The sequence below is a fragment of the Denticeps clupeoides genome, chromosome 11, assembly GCF_900700375.1.
Source record: "Denticeps clupeoides chromosome 11, fDenClu1.1, whole genome shotgun sequence".
Classification (NCBI taxonomy): Eukaryota; Metazoa; Chordata; class Actinopteri; order Clupeiformes; family Denticipitidae; genus Denticeps; species Denticeps clupeoides.
The window spans coordinates 15,244,042-15,266,961 of NC_041717.1; the positions used below are offsets into that span (position 1 = coordinate 15,244,042).

Consider the following 22,920-nt stretch of genomic DNA (forward strand, 5'->3'; position numbering starts at 1 on the left):
GATGCAAAACGGCAAAATCAAATGCACTATGCAAATATTTTGATTTAGATGTGAAAATAAACTTGGTTAAAATTATTGAACACTGTACCATATAATATTTAAGCACATCCTAAGATATATTCATTCTGTTTTTCTGTGTTAAAAACAGTATATATGAAACTTTTTCATTGCCTTTACCTCCTGATGGGAATATTTTATAAATGTAAATTTCATACTGTGCTAAATTGAAAAATCCATGTGAAATTTAAATTGGCCCTAGTCTGGTCTTTGAAGCACAGTAAGTCACGGAGGTAGCAAGGGTTAGGCAAAATGTGAGTCATCTTCTGTCTCTCCCAGGGGAATGGAAATGTAATCTGACTGAGCCCAGGGCTTCCAATCCCCCCTCAGTGAAGTAGACTGGATTCATTAAACCTCTGGCTGCTCTCCAGTTCTTTTAACACAAGCAGACTTTTTTATTGCATGTCTGTAGAAAATAAATCAAAATGTGTGAATAATATATCTCCACGAAAAACCATTGGCAGGCAAAGGAGAAAAGGGAGGAAGAAAGAAAATTTGTGAATTATAGTCAGCACCGTCCATGCACTACATTTTCTTCCACAGATGCACTGGCCTTATTTACACATTACTTTGTAAAAAAAATGAAAGATTATGTTTATATGTTAATTTGTGTCTATGTTTCAAGATATAGTTATTAACAACAAAAGCATATATGTATTTAAAGCATATATGTATTTAAAATTCTGAAACTTTTTTGTCTCCACAAATATAAATTCCATAGTATAGTGTACATGTAGTTCCTGAGGTTTTGAGGATTTCCTGATTTACACGATTCTTTACAGTGGAGGGTTGGTGCTGACCAAAACAACCTTGTGGTATTATGAATATTCATTAAAACTAAAGTGAATAAAGTTTGTGGGGGAAAGTCACCATGACTTCATTTTCCTAAGCAAACTGCAACTTTGCTTTTCAGACTCACCCAATAAATCCAAGAGCAACAGAACTGACTGAAGATCAGGCGATAAATGCTGGGCCAAATGAAACCAGCTGCGTACTACTAAATCCTCTCTTCTAAGGCACCTGAATATAATGCTTATAGCAGAAAACTAGCCCAGAACGTACAATAATATACAGTCTCAAGTTGGACATGAAGATATGAAGTTACAGCAAATGTCCGTGGCATTAAACCCTTGGAGGCTCCACTTTGGAGGCTCCCCTCCAAATGACTTGGGAATTACTTCTTTGGCCTTCAGCTATTTCAAAGTTTCAAAGTGAAGTGATTGTCACATGTGATACACAGCAGCACAGCACACGGTGCACACAGTGAAATGTGTCCTCTGCATTTAACCCCCCACCCTGAGTGAGCAGTGGGCAGCCATGACAGGCGCCCGGGGAGCAGTGTGTGGGGACGGTGCTTTGCTCAGTGGCACCTCAGTGGCACCTTGGCGGATCGGGATTCGAACCGGCAACCTTCTGATTACGGGGCCGCTTCCTTAACCGCTAGGCCACCACTGCCCCTTTCAGTTACAAAAACTGAAAAAATGCCAGTTTGAGTTTGAAGTGGCTTGATGATGGTGACATTAGGGTCAGGGAGCTGGTTCTTGCTAGTGAATTGCGAATCTCTTTTAGAATCTAAATTATTTTTTTTGTCTTGTATCGAAAAATCGTTTACAAAAACCACATGAACTTGAATGTGGTTAAAAAGAGGGTGGAGCCTGCAGGCATGATTGAAATCTTTCATGCACCCTACTCCCCACTGCGGTTAACACATGCACAGTCATTTCTCATGTTCCCTGTGCTCATAATAACTCTTGCTTTAGTGGACATCATGAGCACTACAAAACCAAGCATGCATTTAGATTATCAGCACTTTATTTGAAGCATTCTGATTTGACACTCCTTAACCAATACTCTTTACTTCTATTGGGTGAGGACTGAAAAAATAAACTATCCTCAAACACATGTCCCTGTTTAAACGTTTGAACAAACCTGCTGAAGTGGGATCTGAAAACATCTGCTTTGTGTTCTCCTTTCTTGCATCCTGGAATGGCATGGTGCTTCCTGCTCCATAGCTACCAAAGCCATCTAGGCTGTGTCTTCGGCTTCGGAAACCAGACTGCTCGCTGTACACCTGTTGTTGTGAGAACAGGTCCAGTGACCGGTTTTGGTTGGGCCTTGCACGATCATGAGACTGACGAATGCAAGCATTACGGAAGCTGTCCGTAGGCTCTCCTCGAGCGTGTTTGCAGTGTTGCCCATCAGATAGAGATAGTGTAGAAAGTGGTTCAACTTCGAAAAAGCTCCGGGGGTTTCTTGAAAGAGTGTCTGTGCTTTGCTGATGCCTCTGCTTGTCTTTAAGTTTCCCTAATGAGGAGTCCTTCTCCACTCTCTCATTTAGAAGGTTGACTGTAGGATTGCTTGTTCCACTGAAAAGACCACCGAGGTCTTCACGCTGTGAGATGGAATACTGTTCCTCCTTGTGTTTGTGCTTGTGCTTATGTTTGCGTTTATGGAGACAGACGCTTGCCATGTTGCTGTTGCCACCTTTGAAAGCCACATATGCAGGTTGGGCGTCACTCCTCCCAGTTGAGGGCATCACATGAGGCATGCTTTTTGTCCTGTGTCTGGTTGGAGCCATGAGTTTGCTGTGTGTACTCGAATGGAACTTGGGTGGTGGGATTTGAGGCCTCATGAAGGGAGAGGTCGCACTTCCCAAGCCATGTGGCAGATAAAATGGAGGCGGATACTGGCCGTAATAACCCATGTTCATCATACTAGTGGCAAGAGGCATGGATGTGTAAGGCATTGTGTAGGGTGCATAGTAATTGCCACTAGGGACTGGGTAGCCAAACCCTTGAATAAAAGGCATCTTCATCATTGGCTCATTTGATTTGGCTGGTCTGCCACGCCTTCTCTTTGATTTATCAGAATTTCTGTGAAGATAGTGCACAGGATCATAAGGAAAGTATGGCATAGGGTAATAGTGGTCAAAGTTAATGCGAAAAATGCTGGGGTAGGAATTCTCTCTGTAAAAGTTGTAGCTGCGATGAGAGATTCGGAAGACCTGGAACTTGCTAATCAGTTCTTCAAGGTTGGCAAGGAACTGCAGGTCATCCCGGCTCTGGACGCCCTTGCGCTTTCGACGATGTTTCTGCTTCTTAATGCTTTCCTGAGCAAGAAAATTCCCCACAGCTGCCGTTGCTATGTGTTTTGGGTAGTGCCCTCTTGTTGCTTTGCTGGTCGCATCGAGTGCACCAGCTTCAGTCGCTTCAAAGCTGCAGAAGTCAAAAGAGTACCTGCGACGAGATGCTGAACCTTTCTCAGCCTGATCTGATGTGCTGTTGTTGTCAGTGCCAATTCCGCTATCGCTTGGGATTGTCTCTTCACTGTGGGACTCACTGACTGGGGACAGGGTGACTTCCTTGATGGACGCCACTTCTGAAAGATGAGATGGCGAGTTGGCCATAAGTCTAGGTGGGGACAACTTCCAGTTACTGCTGAGCATGCCCTTCAGGGCTTTTGTGGGCAATGCACTAATAGGCTGTAGATTTGGCATGGTTTTCAGGTCTTGCTGGTTGGTATCGGTGGCAGCAGGGTAAAGCATCCCACCTGCCCCTGGAGAAAGAGGCAGCATGGCCCTAGGAGAAGGCATCCCGGTCATTGATGATGGAATAGAAGGCACTACAAGGTTCTCAAACTGGCTAAAAACAGGCAAAGAGTGCTTATCACTCGCTTTGTGCTCATTTTGCTGAGCCTGCTGATCAACTCTAGGCTTTCTTCCCCTTTTTTTGCCAATGTAAATAGTTCCACGCTTACTCACATTGATTTGTTTGCCGAGACGGGCCTCGATTGTCGATGCCACAGTTGACATGGCATTTGAAACAGGAGCATGATTGCTAGTGCTTGCGCCAGACAAAAGTTCGTTTAGTATGCTTTGCATCTTAACCAATTTCATTTTTTTGGTGGCTGTCCTCTTTTTAAAGACACCAAGGTTGCTGGATTTGTGGACCTTCAGTTGGTGGGCAGAGTTTGGACTGTTTAAGGCCAGTTTTACTAGGTTTGATAAATCTTGTGTTCTCCTCCTTTTCTTAGACATACCAGATGACTCTTGGGAAATTGGACTTACTGGACTTGTAGCAGTTCCTTCGTGAATTGTTTCAACGGTAAGTAGTGGTTGTTTTTTTGGACGCCCTCGTTTCTTCTTAATTGGTGTGATGACTGTCAAACTGTCTGTGTTGGAGTAAAGTGGGCTTGCTGGTGTTATGGGATAAGCTGAGGGTGGTTCTTCGGTGGTTAAAACTGGACAACTGTCTTTATGCAGATTTGAGCTGTTCAAATATGACCACCTTTCTTTAATTTTGGATTTCCTCCTTTCAGTTTGTTTGTCTGAACTGATCATTGTTCTTGGTCTCCCAACAGGGTTTTTTCGTTCCTTGTTGGTCTCCACAATTGGGACAGCTGGTGAAGAATTACCTTGCCGCTCTTTAGGCTCATGGGTGCCTTCATCAGACTTTTCAACTTCCAAGATCTGTGTCATTGGTAAATCTCCCATGGAGATCTGATCATCTTGTGGTTGACGACTTCCTCTTTTACGTCCTTTCAGTTTGTCTGTCTGCTGCTTAACTGAAAAAGCCTTGGCCTCATCCTCCATCTTTTTACTGACATTATCTGCCTCTGCATTCTCTGTCTCAGGCTGGTCCACTCCACTGACATACCGCTCCTTCACAGCACTTTGAGTCGTAGCTTCAATTCCCCTTTCTGCCTTCTTAGACCACAGCACTTCTGAGTTATGAGTGTTGAGCGTCCTCATCGAGTCCCGCCTGCCATACTTCCTTTTGATGTTTCCAAATACCTGATCGATGACCCCCTGCAAATTCCGTTCTTTGTTCAAAAGATTTGATTCTGTGGTTAGAGTTGGTGATGCACTATCAGCTGCCGATGGCTGCAAGTCAGACATTTGGCCAGAAATTCCTGGAACACAGTGAGCTGACGATGGAGCCTCTGTGACCCTCTTTGCTTGTGGCTTGATAATGGTGACATTAGGGTCAGGGAGCTGGTTCTTGCTAGTGAATTGCGAATCTCTTTTAGATTCTAAATCTGGGATTCCATGAGATGACTTGGCTGCTGGTGACTTCAACCAGTCCAGTTGGTGTGTGTCACTTTTCTTCTCAGGCTTTGGTTTCGCAGGTTCCCCCATGGCATCCATCATCACCTTGTCACTTTGATCAGTCCGTTTGAAAATCCTCTCATACGTCTAAAAAAAGAGGCAGAGGACAAAAATGAAAGATTATTCATCCTCATAATTGTCTGTAATCAAGCACATTTTGTCAGGTTTCAGTTTGTCAGTTCTGTATATGAAATATTGTCAGATCAGTACTCAGTAATGTTTTGTCATGAAGCCATCCTGTTTTCTAACCCAACAGCTACAGACGGTAATGAGGTTAAACCGCAGCTTTTGTTTTTCTACAGGTCACCTCAAATATAACAGCTTTTTTCCTGTACCATGGTAACACTATAACGTTCTGTACTGTACTGCTGTTCAACTTCCTGTCGATGTCCCAGAGCCTTAACATTTGTGAGACACGTTCTGTCATATACAGGAAACACAGAGGCACATCAAAATGTCAAAATATTGATTACACCCATGAAGGGGAATTTTCTTTTAAAACCGCTACCAATGATCGGACGCACATGCTAATTGTCTGTCCTGTTTGTCACGCTAAATATGAGTCTCACGCTCCTCTAAAACTCAGTCTGTCTTCACACCCTCACTGGCCACCCTCCCATTTGCAATCAGTAGGTGATAATTCATTAGGCCTCATCAAACGTGCAGAGCAGCAGGATGTTTAATCTGCAGCACACGGCCCATGCATGCATGCACGCTCAACAGTCAATAAATGAATAGCCTTCTGAGGATAGTAAACAAGGCAAATCATAGAAAGTTTGCAAGTGATCACTTTTTTTTCCTAGTTAATCTACTCCAAAATCATATCAGTGGCTTTTAATTAAAAGAAACACAGTCAAGAGACACGTTAACCAATGTACTTCCCTCTGCCAGCCCCCTTTTCGTTTCATTTCCCCCCATCTGGGAAAATGCATCACCTTTCCCGTTCCTAATCCTGTAATCCTTCAAGGAATTTGAGGTCTCCCCACGGCTTGAGGGATACAGTCTCATGCATGACGTGCCATGTCTCCAAACCGCTAAATGGCATTCAGTTTCCCACTGTCTTCAAAAACAATATCCCAGCAATCGGACAGCATTCGTACTGAGGCATTTTTTACTTGCATGAAGAAATGATGAAATTGATAGTCTCATTAAACTCTTCTCACAGTCCACATGCAAGCATTAACAAGGACTTACATCAGAGGTCTGACAGCAACAGAAAAAAAGAAGAACTTCAAAAGTCCTTTGGTTAAATGTTAATAAATAATAGATTGTAGAATACACTCGGAGGCAGGTTAACTTCACGTTCGTTTATTGTTCAGACTCACACTTAGATTTTTGGAAACTCGACTATAAAACCTGGGGAAAACTCCCCCAGCCCCAAACACGACCGGTTCAACCTCGAAAGCCAACCCCCCGACAGACAGCTGAATTTCTTTAACACAGTACAAGATGTTTGTTACAGACTGCGGAGATGAAAAATAGGGTGGGTGTCCGAGCTTTGAATATTCTGTTGCTGTGGGATAATATAAATCTCTGCAGTCATAAATGACTGATGTCTCCCCTAATGAGTGCGTCTTATCTGCTAAAAACAGAGCCCGCTTTTGGCAGGGCTACTGGGCAGTTGGCTCAGCAAATCCAAATCCCGGTGGGTTCAAATCGACTTGCATCCCAGATTCGGTAGGAAGGCGCTGCATTCAGAGCTGCAGATGAATTAGCATCCACAGCTATAGAGCTGCTGCGATCCCCGAGAATGGGCTCAGTCTGTGGTCAGTAAATACTTTAACGTAAACTTGATCGTACGTTTATCTAGAAAAAAGGTATGCATAATAATTTTGGCACAATTGTGTTGATGGGTTATGAGTTTTTGCTATATAATTTTTTTGCTATATAATTTTGCAGCGCCTACGAAAAGACAAAGAAAACCATACAACAAAAAAAATTGTAGCTAAAAGCAGCTTCTATTATTCACGGCACCGGAGTTTATATTTTGCATCGGTCTCTTAAGTAAGGCTGCTGCATGTTAACAGTGCTACAGAAGCCTGCCGCCTGCCAGTTAAATAGCGCTGTTATGACTGTCCCTTGTAAGATTTTATGCCGCTGTTTTACTGAATGGCAGAGCTGGCTTGTTAAACATCTCTTTGTATACCAGTGGCACAGGGTAACATGAGACACAAACGGAGACAATGTAAGGCAGGATAGGGTGTCATCTACATGAAATGGATACATTATCTCCAGTTACGCAGAGCACTTCTCACATGCTGAGACAAAAGCCCCAAGAGGGCATTTTCAGGACCCGGGCTGAACAATACAGCTTCAAAAAGCAAGTCGGGCCCTAAATTACACAAATACTCTGTATATCCATGAAGTTTTATCTCTAATCCTTTGTTAAAAAAAAAATCATATTTTAACTATAAATAGTCTCATGTTCAAATTCAGTAGTTACAATTCCCCAAGTATCCATTTAATTTAGTTCTATCCTGTGTAACTGTGTTCACATATTCATTGTCACTGATTATTTGACTATAAACATGTCATCGCTTTGGTATCAAGTGTGTAGCTTGTGCAAAAAGCACAGCAGCACATAACATACATAACGTTAATTTATGTAGTTGTTGTTTTATATAACCCAGCTTCAGTTTTTGCATGAAGACGTGGCTTCTATTGTTGGCAGGTCCTGTATAGGTCCCAGTATCAAATTACAGCAGCCATTTATGTTTCATACACTCCAGGACTGACCCGCATTTTACTATTTCCATATGGCTAATCGATTAAGCAGAAACACTTGGAATGGTTTTTAGGCTTCTTGTAAAGATAACTCAATAGCTGTGACATATGTAAGCAGTTAAAAAGTGGTTTTAAGCTCACCAAAGTCCAAGTATTATTTCTCAAGTTATAACTTTGACCAAAGAAATGAAGCTAGAACTGTGGGCTTATCAAAACTTTCCCAGAACCAATCATGTAATACTAAGGAAACAAAAACACTAGAAAGCGAGGACGCAACTGCACCCCTGTCCAATCTTCACCTCTTCAGCTTCTGCAGAGAACATTTTGACACCAATCATTGGTTATTAGGCGTGTAATGACACACCAAAGCTTGGTAAAACCGCTTCCTGGTTTAACTCTATGGTCCAGTACTAAAGAGCTCACAGTGTAATAAAAAGACATTTTATTTGTAATGCACTTTATATTTTCTACTGAAAAGCTGCTAAAAGTGTTCACAGTGTTTAGAAACAAACCTCTCAATTTACTTTACCTGGTAAAGCAAATGTGATGCAGCTACCACCAAAGACAGCAGGATCCCCCTGCAGCACAGCGTGGCTAGATAAAAAGATCCAGCAGGATAATGAAACAGTGCCAGAGCAGGAAAGAAATACAGCTCCTATAATTCCCTAACATGATCTTCATTAGGTTGCTCAAAGTTTGGCTGACACCGAGCCTGAGGGAAGACCAGGAAGGATTCCAAGATGGGTTGTCCTGAAGAAATCCGAACAGGACCTCCTCCTTGCGTCCTCGTACAGCAGACCCATCAGCAGTCACTCCATAAAAGCATTTCACACCGTGTTCACGGGACAATAATGTGGAGAATCCAGCATCACAGTGTCAAGTCAACGCTACCTAACTAAAGTGCCATTTATAGTCAAAGTGGAAGCAAGACATCTCCAAAAAGCTGCTAATTACTCAAACTCATTCAGTTTTCATCAGCTGGGGGCGTACAGAACACATCGTCTTCCATGCTTTTAAAAATTGTTCCTTTAATAATGTTGAATTTTGGAAAATAATGAATTCTCTTTTAACATGCTGCATTGACTGCTATTTATATCGCAGGGAAACATTTACATTAATTTAAGTTGGTCAGATTGTAATAGAAAATGCTGGTCGTTGACTGACACGTCGGAATGATTTTGCTCACTAATTCTTTGAATTGTGATGCTAAAGTATCAATAGTTAATTGACGGGAAAAAATTGGCAGAACCACACCCATACCACCAGAAAAAAAAAATCACCAAGACAGAAAAAAAAAAAATTGGAAAAAAAAAAAAATCACCATCCCATCCACAACCAGAATGGAATAATTGCATCACATAAGATACTTTGGACCAGAACCGACAGGCAAAATGTACAGATTAAATATCACATATTTAAATTTGTCTAATTTTGTCAGTTATTAAAATGCTAAAGACTGTCCTCTCTAATAATCTCTGACTGGTTTAAGGAGGGTCAATGATAAATAAACCTTCATTACCCACCCACAGCCCCGCTGTTTAAACACCTCAGCTCAGCGTTTAATAGTATTAACCTCCATAATTGAACCAATTTGCTTTTAAAACTGCATTCACGCTGTGCATTTGTTGTCATTTTGACTAATTAATTATGCATAGTCCCACCAGGCCCTCCAAAGCCATCCATCCTTTTGAACTCAAAGACTAACAGATTGTGGACAGGAGCGTCGCCTGCTAGCCGCAAACTCACCAGAGCACTTTGAAGCTGAGATAATAGAGGAAAACATCATGACTGCACCCCTCTTTCCTGTACACCTCCTTCATTAAATCATTCTGCTGAAACGCATGTCAGACTGGAGTCTGTCTTCGTGACGGTTGCTTCTTGTCACAATATGTGCAAGGACTCTTTCCTGAAACGCGCAGGACATCTGGATGCTAAAAAGGAGGACGGGGGGGTTGGACAGGAAAGGAAACTTGTGTCTTATTAGAAACGTCTCAGATGAGAGAGTTAGTGTGAAGACTCCGACTGCAACAATATGTCTGGCACAAACAAAATGGAGTGGCCTTATTTGGAACAGGAGGGCTGCATGAGGACGTGCTCGGATAATAAAACATCTGTGGTGCTTCACCCTCGAACGGAGCGCAATATGAATAAGAATCGCCTCTCCGATGCCACTCTGCCATGAAAAAGGGGGCACACGCCACTCCACGTTTTCCGGGGAAATGTCAATGAGAAACCCCCACTTTGTGCACCATTGTTAAGAAGCCTGAAGACGAGCAGCGCCGTGCAATCGGAAATCCAAGGTTTCATCATTTAAAGCTCCCCGTACCACCACCGCCGCCGCCACATCTCCACCATTCGGCTCGCTCGGAGATTCAAACCGAACCAGCAGCTGTCGGGACCCTGCCATCTCACCCACTTCCTGTTTGCTTCCACGCGCCCGCCAAACGACCGCGTGCACATCCACGCACCGATGACCAGAGCCGACTTTCACAGGAGATGGTGGCTAAAATAATGCAATGCAGTACCACCGGCAGCCTGCAGGCGCCACCCCAGCCAGGGTGCGGAACAGAAAGGTGTCCCTTTGACACTAATGCTGCTAAGTGGAGGTGACAGCTTGGCAGAAACATGTTGATAACAGCGCGGGGGAGATGATGCCCAATCCCAAGGACACGTCTGGAATTAGAGAGGGGTGCAACCGCACTTGGTTTCACACTTGTCATTACCCCCCTGTCAAGAGGCGAAGGCTTGATCCACAGGGAAAGGAACTGAGAAAGCTTAACAGATTAGATTGGCTGGTGCATTGCAAAATACCCTCTCGTCAGATGCATTATGAAATTTGTAACAGTAATCCTGAATATGGATTTTTTTTTTGTTTTCTGCAAGTATTTATTTGTCCCCACCGACCTGCACTAACCCTATCAGTCAGCAGGGGTCATTAGATCCAGTGATGCAGCTCTGTTAACTGCTGCTGATTTATGAGCCATGACATGCATATCAGAGCCACCGGGAGAAAAAACATTTTCATATGAATTTTTTAAACCACAGAAACCTGGTATAATGCATAACATTACTTTAGGCAAGCAATTTTGTACCTGCACATTCAAAGAGTAGTTTTATGTAACGGCCACTGAAAGGCCACTTAATTACTGCACATCAGCAGCAGGTTTCTCAGGGTTGTCTCACGTCTCATATTTAAACAGGGCCAGGATTTTTAATCTTAAATTGAATAATTTTAAGACCTTCTTAAGACCGCTTTGAATTAAATTTAAGACAAACGTCGCACCTTTCCTGGCATATGAAGGAAATAATCGAAAATGTATTGATTAAATTGTATCATAAAAATAACTTTATTTAACAAAGTCCTCTGAGGCCTACAGTCTTCAAAGGTCTGCTGCAATAGCAGTGAAGTGGCTGCCTGATCTGAGTACAGCACCACTCTGGATAGGAGTTACTACCGTAGTGACACTAATATCACCGGAAAGTGCAGCTTCTTTGCCTTCAGAGACCGTTGGTATTTTTTCAGTTTCGCAAACGGTTGAAGAGTTACGATCATTTTTAAGAATCCAGACGGCAGCGAAAGCAGCGCTTTCAAAGGGAACGAAATTTAGGAGCTGTGAACTTTTCAAGGACTGAAATTACGAATACAAAATTTAAGCCTTTTCCAAGTTTTTAAGCCCCCGTGGGTACCCTGTTTAAAGCTCCTTTCACACGTCCCCTTGTGACCTTCTGAGCGAACAGTCTGACCTTTACATGCAAAATATATACAATGCATAGGACCAAGCGGGGAAAATCTGGATGTGCATGTCACTCAAACGTCTCTCTCTCTCTCTCTCTCTCTCTCTCTCTCTCTCTCTCTCACACACTCCCCTTCGTTCGCTCAGCCCAGTTAGTGTTGTATCTGCGTGGGGGCGGCTTTCACTTTCACCTGCTGGGGCCGACAGCACCAAGCAGCCCTGTGAATGGGGGGAGGGCAGGGGGCCCGTTAACAAGACCAGCCTCCAGACAATACCCACCCTGGGAGCAAACGCCAGAGGGCTTCGTGTGATTGATCCCCCCCACGCCACCCCACCCCTCCGGCCTTTACAATTCACCCGTCGCTGTGATTGTTCGAAAAAGATGTCCGGATTCAGCTCGGGTCACACATTCGCCTGCAAAAATTGTAAACAAAGCCTTTGTTCAATGTCGGGATTAATAAAATTAAGAGAGACGCGATGAATGCACGCTTGTCTTCTCAAAATAAGGTTTCCACTTTCCAGGGCTTTTCACTGTTTGCTTTACTTCCAGCTGGTTTTGAGTTCAAACTGTGTTCTATCCAAAGGAAAAAAAACAAATCTCCAGCATATGATCTTCTCATACTGCCTAGTCCAAAATGTTACCACCATCTCATGCAAAGCACAAAGACGTGCACACATACTGGTACTGGGAGGCGACACACACACACACACACACACACACACACACACACACACTGAGCCCTTCAAATAGTTTTCTGCAGCCCTGTATTTGGCAAAGGGCCTGGCGGCTTGAGTGTTTCATTTTTCCCAGTGCAGAGGGCTGGGCAGATGTCCAGAAAGGCCCCGGCGCAAAAGACCAGAGAGGCGAAGCAAAAGGAAACCAGAGAAAGAGGGGGGACACTGGGAGAGGAGAACCCCCCCCCTCCCAGTGTCCCAAAGCCCCAGCCCTTTCATAACAATTCCCTCCAAAAAAAGTGATTGATATGATCCTCACACGACTCCCTTGGCTTTGAGACAACATTGTCCCTACCCGTTTCTGCCCCGCCACCCCTGCCCTTCCGCCCCCCTCCTCTTCGTTTTTTCCCCCTTTTTCCCTTTCGGGGTGTGGAGGAGAGGACCACCCTCCCCTGTGGGAACCGTGCTCGGCGGCGCTAACCCCCCGGGACCCCCTCGGGTTCCATTGAGCGCCGGGTTCTTCTCTGATCAGTCCAGGCTTTGTGCGCCCGGTTGACAGGACCAGAGCAAACAAACAAAATGAATACTAACACAGCTTTGTGTCCGCATCCTGACGAGGAGCACTTAAGGGGGGGTGGGGGGGTAAAAGGGAGGACTGGGACTGGTAAGTGTTGATGGGAGGGGTTACAACAAGAGAAAGGGAGGGGGGGGGGGGAGGACGAGGAAAGAAAATAAGAGCTGATCCCCTGACCACTCACACGCACTGAAGCCCCGCCCCGCCCCCGTAAGCCCTACTGGGAATAAAGGCCGCCATTCACCCTGGAAGAAAACACTGGAAACGGGGACGACGTCTCAAGGTGCGTCTGGCCTGAGGTTCGTCTCCGCCTGGGTGGCGCTGCGCCTTTCGGGGAGGCCACACCCCCCCCCCCGCCGGCAGGCTTCAGGCCGCTACATACGGCATAATCTGGTAGCAGACAGCTAAATACAGAACACAAGACACCCGGTGTGGTCTACAATAAAAAAAAAAAAAAAAAAGGTAAATACATCTGAAGCATGCAGAGACCCCCCACCTGCCCAAAACAAGCCGTACGATCTACACACCCATTCAAAAACGAATCACTTACCGCGAGCAGCCTATAATTAAAAAACTCAATTACTTTTCTTAAATGCCACAGCCATTAACGGTTCAGGGCAATTTACTCAAAAGAATCCAACGACAGCTGCCCGTCAGACAGATGCACAGAGGTCAATCATTTCTTTAAATTATGAAATTGTTGTGTTTTTTTGTGTTTTTTTTTTTAATTAAAGCTATTGATCTTTCTTTTTGTCTGCCAGGCTTCAATGACTTGGTGACCTTGGCAGGTGTTTGGAGAAACGGCACACAGGAGCGTTGATGAAAGCAAATGAATTGCATGACATCAGCCGACATGCACCGTCCTCGGACCATCTGTACAGACAACCACGCGGCAGCACCACAGGCCGGGTTTATAAAGATAAGATTTTACTGATATGGATGCCATTATCTATCGCTCCTTATCTTTATTGATGGCCTTAATTATTCCAGAACAGTCTCTTTTTCCAAAACATGTTTTCAGTGGGAGCAGAGCTGAGTGTGAGCAGAGTTATGACCTGAACCCAGTGTGTAATGCTTTCATAATAATATATGATGGATATATGAATAATAATAAATGAATATACAAGCACTTGAACTTGTGCCTAGAGCATTTAACAATATGCCTGGGTGTTACGACAAAGGTGAAAGGTCATCCGAGGTGAGAGGGCATGTTAATAAGAAATCTACAATTTATAATAATAATTTTGAAATGCACTGTTGTTATCTTTCTCTAAGTCTGGTGTCACATCTCATGAGTTTTTACAAGGAATTCATTCAACTCTAATGACATCTACGTATATATAGGTATATATGCACTGGTGGAGACATTTCCATATTTTCAGCCCCCTCAAAGGCCAAGTACAGTTTAAGGAGCGTAAATGATTCCAGACTTGAAACACTCTGCGTTATTTCAGTTCGTGGAAGTGCTCTGGGCTCTAAAATTTCAAGATGGGAAAAAAACACAACAAAGTTGGGGAGGAATCTGCTGGCCACCGCGAGCTCGGCTTCTGTGTAATTAACACAATGTGATTGCGAGAGTCTTGCAGGAAGCAATTTGCTGCTAGCGGCTCATTTTTTACAGAGGTCTCTGGGGATTATTGCCACTTAGCCTCTAGGCTTCAGATTTATGTGAGTGTACTACTTTCTACTGTGGGTATATTTTTTGAAATGTTTTGTTTTAATGGTCCATATAGGTCGTTTTAATTCTATGCTGGTTTCATGTACTGGTCAGAAATGTAAAGAATGTCCCCAATAGACAATTTTTCCTCTTATTCGCAGAATGTTTTCCTTGCCTGTCCTCGGAGAGTTGGGGGGAATCAAGTGATGGCGCTCCCTAACCCCCGCTCATTGTTTTTTAATTCCGAATACCCTGCTGTTACGACTCAGGTCGTGTTCACACCATTGTTGCAACTGATCAGTCATTTCATATGTTGCTGACTTCATCCAGAAGTGAATCGGAGGGTGAGTGGGTGTGTGACACGTTCCACTCATTCGGTGAGTGGTTAGTTGCAGCAAGAAACTTGTCTTGGTTCTGCAAGAACATTGTTCAAACACTCAATGGTTCCTTACTTCACCGGCTTATGGGTTGTTGCATTGCCTACCATATGAATTATTGTTCCAGTCCCAGAAAAATGAGTATCATTACCGTCGGGATCATTAAAAAATTGTGTAATGCAGTACTGAGTTAGTGATGCTATTCATATATATTTTTCGGGATTCTATTAAGATCAAACCTAGCCTCTGGTCAAAGAAAACATGGACAACGGGGACCACTCCATCGGATACCATTAACCATAGAGCTGTTGAGGTCTGTAAGCAGTATGGTATTCTCAGGACAGAGGAGAGGATTCCCCTCCAGTCTTCAAGTTTCAAAGCTCTCTGAAGAGACCTGTGCAAGTCAGACACTCAAGCCACAAAGCAACCCACAGAGACGCATCAGGGGACCAAATGTTCCACGGCAGAACACCCTGTACAGTGGACCACTTGTGTCTTGGCCCTGTTTCCAGCCTACCACTTTATATTTAGCTCACGACGCTGGATGAGTCAATATTAGTTACCCGCCACGGGGCGCCAGGTCACAAAAACAGCTCAGGCTCATTTCAAGGTTGGTGCAAACACAAGCGACACAAGGCACTTCTGTGCTGATGAACGCAGAAATGAGCCCCAATGTGCCACAACCAAAACATTACAACATTGTCATTAATAGTGCTGACAAGAGCATACCAGTGTTAACATTTCTAAGAGTGTTGACCTAAATGAATATCAGATATCTCATAATAAATCTCCCTTTTTAGGGTTGTCAAAAATGTTTAATTAATTTGATAGTTTTGACAGTTTGCATTGCTAGTGCCAACTTTGTCTCGCAGCTTTTCGTCTGCTGTTGGCAATCATTAGCAATCAGCCAACTGACACATTAGCCTACTGTTAGGTTAGCGGTAGCAGTTATGGCTAATAATAAAACAATAATGTCAAGGTGGGAGCTAGGCAGCTAACATTATCAGTCCTGCCTGTCTCTTAATTTAACAAGGTAACGCAGCTCAGTCAACTCAGATCTACCTCAGACAATCTACTAATATTGTTGTCCTATTTTGCACTACTTAAGAGAATCTTTTCAATACCTTAGTAATGTTGCTTTAAAGGTTTGCACTGTTAACTGAAAAGGTGTGTTGTTCCATGATGTTGTTTGTATTGCACTAAAACTATCAATTATTATCATTTTTATCATTTATCAAATTCTAGCATCATGACAACTTTACTTCTACCTGCTCTGCTTTGCCACCACATTTGAATGCACAGCAGAACATGGCAATGCAACACTGAACCAGTAAATATTTCTGTAACGTGGTCCACCATGAATGACCACCTGGGCTTGTTGAAGGACAGTAGTGGAATAATGTATTTATTTTATATGCTTATGTAATGTTATAGAGACTATATTTACTTCCTCATCCTAAGGTGTTTAGGGTACACATACCATAGCTATTCATGACGCTTTCATCACATGTAACAGGGCGCCATGCAGATTAGTGCAAAAAAGGGTCACTACAACATGTTTTTTGTTTGTGCCTGCAGCCTGTTATAAAAGCTCTGCTGTCTGTACTCACCTTCTTCTTTTTTCTCTCATGTCATTCTCTCATATATATATGTAATTTTTTTTTCTTCTTGATAAAGTTGAGTGATAAAGTGATTCTACACACCTATTTATTCCTCTCCAATTGCCAGAATAATCTGGTGGCCTGTTGCCCAGGATGACTCAAGGATAAATGTAGCTTGTGCCACCCTGGAGCACAAAATGCCTGTTCAATCTCTACCTCCCAGTGGATGCCATGTGTATACATGGCATCTTAGAGTCTAAATAAAAGTGAGATATTCAAATATCAATACTGCCAGTAAAAAACAGGAGTTGATATTTGTTATGTTGCTGGTGCATTCTTGTTGGTCCATTTCAACCAGAAAATCAATTTTGTTCTGACTCCTCATTTATTGTGAATCCCCTATCATTTACGCTGAAAAAGCCAAAAAGCTCAAAGCCACAGCAACTGAAGATAGCTTTTAGAATATGTGGTTGATCTACGTATCTGCACTCCAAACAAAGGAATGTGTGAAAAGGACACGATGGCTCTGCTACAACATTTAACACAAGAAGCCAGACAAGGCCTTCAAATAGCACTCACACTGGGGTTATCTAAAAAAAAAAAAAAAACGTTCACCCAGATGGTTGATGAGAAGGGATGACCTCTGCCCTACTCCTAGAAAATGGAAATAAATTATGGCCTGTAGCAAGCGTACCTAAACTGGGCCTAGTAGTTACATGCTTAAGAGCTGAAAAGGCTGTGATGGCCTAAAGGAACACAGTAGGCTATGCTAATCACACCCTATAAGTTGCCTAAAGCAAGATGGTTAAGATGCAACACGCTTTTACAGTACATAACCATGGGGTTAAGAACTGTGCTTAACCCTGCCACTCTTCTTCCAATTGCAGCTGATGGAGAAGAACACAACCGCAACATTGCTGTAACCAAAGCCTGTTCCAGGCATGACTGTTCACTACAGAAGACACAGTTGAAACTGTTGTTTGTTGATGGACCTGAATTGCACACTTCCGAAACGAAGTGTGCTAAAACCAAGTGGGATAGTCTGTGTTTTCTCACCATGACACCCTAGTGGCTAAACCTCTTCCAAATTCATTGTCTGCTGAAGAAGCACAAGCTAACTGTATGAACAGAATCGTGCAAATGGGCAAAAGGTAAAATAGCAAGTACCACACTCTTCTGCCCCACCTACGTAATGCAATATCGCTGTCCAGGAAACGAGTGGGCACGAAAAGAAAAGATCTTCCACACCCCCACCTTCGATCTCAGTAGTAATTAACAAAAGAGTAAACTGCAAGCCAATTAGGTCGGTCTGTTGCCAGTACTGTATATTTTTGTACTACAACCAATTTTGGAGAGCTAAAAATTGATCAAGCATTTACATTTTACATTTTACAGCATTTATCAGACGCCCTTATCCAGAGCGACTTACAATTAGTAGTTACAGGGACGGTCCCCCTGGAGCAACTTAGGGTTAAGTGTCTTGCTCAGGGACACAATGGTAGTAAGTGAGATTTGAACCTGGATCTTCTGGTTCATAGGCGAGTGTGTTACCCACTAGGCTACTACCACTAGGCAGGGCACCAAATGACTGTACAACTAAAGCATTTGCAAATGCATTTTAATGAGCTGATCCAAAGTGAGAAAAATAGATAATAATTACCCAGCCAATTTTGTCTAACAGCATTTCAAACATCCACACAAGACCCTAGCACATCAAATGCCCTAGTGCAAGAAATGACAGCAACATGGGGCCTTCATATAAATGATTGGTAATGACACTACTTGTAAATGTTGTTGAATGGGTTTTTGTTTTTTCTAATGTAACTAAAAGTAATGGCCATTTGGTGTGTGTGTGTGTGTGTTTGTCTTTAAATTATCTTTAAGCCTGACTGCCCTACTATCTTGATGCTCTGAGCTCCCTTTATCCATCTTCTCTCACATCAGACTCTATTCTCCATTCTTACATTTACCAAATTCCAATAAGAGTACGGACAAAATAAATCCCAACCTTTTTCTGATGTGATAACTGATAAATGACTGACCCTTTACGAAAACCCTGTCCATGTTTCAACCAATCCAACAATACTGGCCACTGCTGGAGCATGTTCATTATACATGATTGCCAATAAGACACTGTTTTCTCTGAGAAAAGTCTAAGGCAATCTTTTCTCAGATGCTCATGAGTGTTGCTCTTGACCAGCATGTTGTGGTCTATCCTATGCCACATCCCAGTTGACCCATAGTTGAATGGAATCCATGAGATATATCCCAAAACAGCCCGCCGTATCCGATGTCTGAATTCTCTGATGAATAATGGTCTGGAGACCACAGAATAATGACATATCCTCAATGTCTCAGTGAGAAAACATTTTGATGGCAGCTCGGACTGGAAGAATGAGAAGAACCAGGGCACAATGGTTTAAACCAATAAAAATGATTGCTTAGCTCCAGTCCTTGAGTGACTGAACAATGGTGCCTTTGTAAGGGGCAGCGCTTGGCTCTCAGGCAGCTGTTTTTCCACTCGTTATCGATCTTACCCAAAAAGACAGAGCCGCAAAAAGCACCTGAGCACAGCTGAAAGACGGGGCACACCAGTTCAATACAAAAACAAACCGTGTCTTAGATCTGGGGCGGATAACTGGCCATAATTGATGGGGGGGGAATCACAGGGAACAAAATAAAGGACAGTGCACGCATTCATTGGCGGGCAGATCGATTCTCACTTTGCGCTTTGTCATTGCCCAAGATGATGAGTCAGAGCATATCTAAAGCCAATCTGAGAATAACCTTTTTTAGACTTCCAGCTTGGCGTAAGAGGAGACATCTGACCTTTGGGACACTCTAAAACAGAAGGCTAATCATGCCAAATTAATCTGTCTCATCGTTCTAGTTCTAACATTTCTAAAACCCAGTTACTTTGAACTGGTTCTCCCTGAACAGTGATGGACAGATTATATGATTCATTTCAGAGTATACTATTACACCATGGTCTATTACCTGTTATTTGTCACATAGTTTAAGGGTGACAAGACATATTAAGCGCTATATGAAATGTAGTGCCTTAGTGTTAGCAGATTGGGAGGGTCCGAATTTGATATTCCAAGAAAAATTATTTGAGGAGAATCCAGGAGATGCCAGTAAGAAGTCACAGCAGCCAAGTATTTGTCAGATGGTTTCGACAGAGTTGAGTGTTCTGGAGCATTTAAACAGTCAAGAATCTGGCAACATTGCAGCATGAGAGCTGTCAATCATGACTAAGGGCTCATCCCATTTTTTAAACTTGTTTTTATATAAACCATCAAATAATGACACTCAAACCATTTCTTAAATCCTGAAGACATTAGACAACATGCACCAAGCTCTATGTTTAAAAACCCATTGATTACTTTACTGTAAAAGAAAAATGTGAAAATTGGTGTAAATACGTAATAAAACTACTTTTTATTTTTAAATGGTATAATTTTTGATGATAATTTTTGGTAGTCCTTTACGACTTTTAACAACTGGTTACAGTCTTCAAAATGTATTCTTTTATCCCACAATGGGTTTGTTTATTCTTCGCTTTCATAAAGATTGAGGTCTTAAGGGATGTTTTGAACTTAATTGGGTTTTCTAAATGTTTTAAAGCATGTTTCTCACGTAAAAAGGGAGCAACTGTAACTATGAACACAAAACACACCAAAAAAAAAAAAAAGAAAAAGAAACAGCTGAAACAGCAGCCTTTGGTTAATTTGTAGTCTGTCTCTGCGGCTCGGAATGCCAAGGAAAGCTCTTAGTGGCTGCTCAGCTGCAGGCCCCAGTATTTCTCCATTTGAAAGCAACAGTATTTGCTTTCACCTGGGCACATGACTGCGAGTGACTGCCAACCCTTCAACTAACCACCAGCCCCGCCTTCCCCAACCCCTGCCCCAACACACTCCCCTCCACCCGCAGCACATTCATGGCTGTGTGGGTGAAAGGTCACAGTAAAGTAGCATTCCACAGAGTCTGAGGTGAGGTGAGCGGAGCGGCGCAGCAGAAAGAGGAGAGCGGGGGGGGGCTTGGTGTCCGTAATCCCACCAGAGGTCCTGGGATTTGTTGAAACGCTCCGCGTAACGGTCCGTCTCTGGCTCCCGGCGAGAGCTGGCAGCGACCCAGCTGTTTACAGCGTGTCAACATTGCCGGTATTGTGCGCACCCTTTAGCTGCGGGGCTGCTTCAGACCGTCGCTGACCACTGACTTCCAGTGTTTATGGTTTCGCGCGAAGCCTGAGAAATGCGACGTCCACCTTTCTTGACCGTGGTTGACCATTGAGACCAGTTTTAAGAACTGGACATTCGGCCAAGCACCAATCCAACTCAGTGTTCCTCACAAGCCAAGCTGTGCTCTCCAGGTTTCAGTCAGGCCCCATTCTCCCTTCGAGGCCTCAGCGCTGAAGTGACTCATTCTTGAAGTATGCACAACTTGTCCAATTAAAGATATCTTGCGCTCTCCCAGCTCTCCCAGCGAGAACATGTGTGCCGCAGACTTTGTGGCCGTATCCACCTTGAATTACTAACTGCAATTAAACAAGTACTTATTGTACCATTGTGCGCGTTCACCTTTTTTAGTCCAAATTGCTTCAAGATGCCCTGTCGCATGAACGGCTCCAGATAAATGACGTTTACTAATGTTGTACGCACGTCGTCTGCCGCGGTCGGCCTGCTTGTTATGAGCTGGCTGCATAAATTCAAATATGAACAAGTTGTAAACAAACATTTCTCTGGAGCCCTGTTCTAATTAAGACTACGTTTAAACCACGCTGCCTCATTCGTTTCAGTAACAGAACTCTAAACCCCCCCCTTCCAAACTGGACTCTTTAACGCATCCTTTGTGTCTGCCGCAATTAATTACTGGCTTTTCAATGGGCGCATGGGGAAAAGGAGCTTCAGCGGAAAGGTATCTGGGGCTGCTGACATCTTGGCAGCTGTGTCAGGAGCATCTCCGGGAGACAGCTGATGGGGCCTGGTCACATTTCACTGACAAACTCAATTGCGCTTGAAGTGAGATCTAGTGAAAGTCAATATGCCACATGGCCCCTGTGGCACCATCATCGTCCTAGTGAGACCAGATATCCAGGCCGAGGCATTGGCACTCATTTATTCATTATATTTCCAGAGTATCCTGTGGAGTTTTGAGTTCCCCGTTGCAAAACCGGGACACGTGACGGGGACTCGCCATCCCCGGGGTTTTGTTAAGTTTGTTGAAGAAACACGCTTTGCATCATTAACTGCATTTGCAGACAATAAAGGCTAAAATAGACTGCACCCGACCAGGTGCCAAGCCCGAATAGACAGCATTGCCAGGCATAAGTGGCTTTGTGTTGCCTGTGCGTTTTTTCCCCCCTCTGTTTTGATCCCTTAAGCCCTTTGTGGGGTGAGGTTTCACAGACACAAATAAAACTAACCACCAAAGGCGCTATGAAACCGTCTGCAGTCCACTGCTGGCCTCTCGACACGACCAGCGCGGCGTCCCTCTCAGGAGGGAGTGTGGTTACTAATAGCACGAGGCCTCCAGGCCTCACCGCGGGCCGGAAATGCAGTTACGCAACCTACAGAGGTTAGCGGCTTACCAGGGAATCAATTAAAGCCACTGCAGGCACGACGAGGAAGTTCACCTCAATCCCAACGTGGGCTGAAAGGAAATAGAAAATGCCTCAATGGTCTATGATCACTCACTACACTTGGCATGAGCCGCTTGTAACCATCACCCTTCCACTTAACCTGCCATTTTCGCCACCCGCGTCTGCTGCAGTATTTGTCAGAGCAACTGTTTGACTGAACCCGAGCGCCTATATATACTGTCTGTGAAAGCAGCTGTGCGTCTGAGTGGCATGTGAGTCGCATCCACTTGGGTCTGGTGAAGGTTAGTGAAACAGGAGCCCTTGCGGTCCTCAGGCTTAGCGATGAATTCATCCTGCGCTACCACTCTAGCGCAAACGCAGGCTGGGGTGATGACTGCCACAGCACCTACACGACGGGCGACCATTAGCAGCTGAAGGTCACACTTGAGATGGGACCTGGGATGCCAGGGCGGTTTCGCTTTTCAAATGCTATCTTGAGGCCAAACGTGCTGAGCCACGAGTTATGTACACTGTCACACAGCGTCTGATGCCTGAGTGATAAATGAAGAATGTTTACAGCGTCCAGTTCAGCTCCTCTGCATACAGCACCAGGTCTTCCACGGGGATCCACACCCTCTGCACGTTCTGAGGGCCTCCAATGAAGTCTTGGCTGCCAACCAACCCAGACGACTGTAGTAGCTTTTACACTCTGCTTGGCTGTCACGGGTGGGAAGGATCCTAATCCCGCTATTCCCAACTCCAGTGTAATGGCTGCACAGATCCACGCGCCACTCAGGCAAAGGTCCCCCGAGCAAAGTCCAATTTGGAAAGGC

At 43.9% G+C, this 22,920-nt stretch overlaps 1 protein-coding gene across 1 annotated transcript in view; it reads right to left on the reverse strand.

Annotated features, from left to right (window-relative positions):
- setbp1 (SET binding protein 1) overlaps positions 1-22,920 on the reverse strand; it is a 44,411-nt gene that overhangs the window by 6,586 nt on the left and 14,905 nt on the right. The window contains exon 3 of the mRNA XM_028996692.1: positions 1,987-5,251. Within this exon, the coding sequence (XP_028852525.1) occupies positions 1,987-5,251 (3,265 nt within the window). The remainder of the gene's footprint in view (positions 1-1,986; positions 5,252-22,920) is intronic.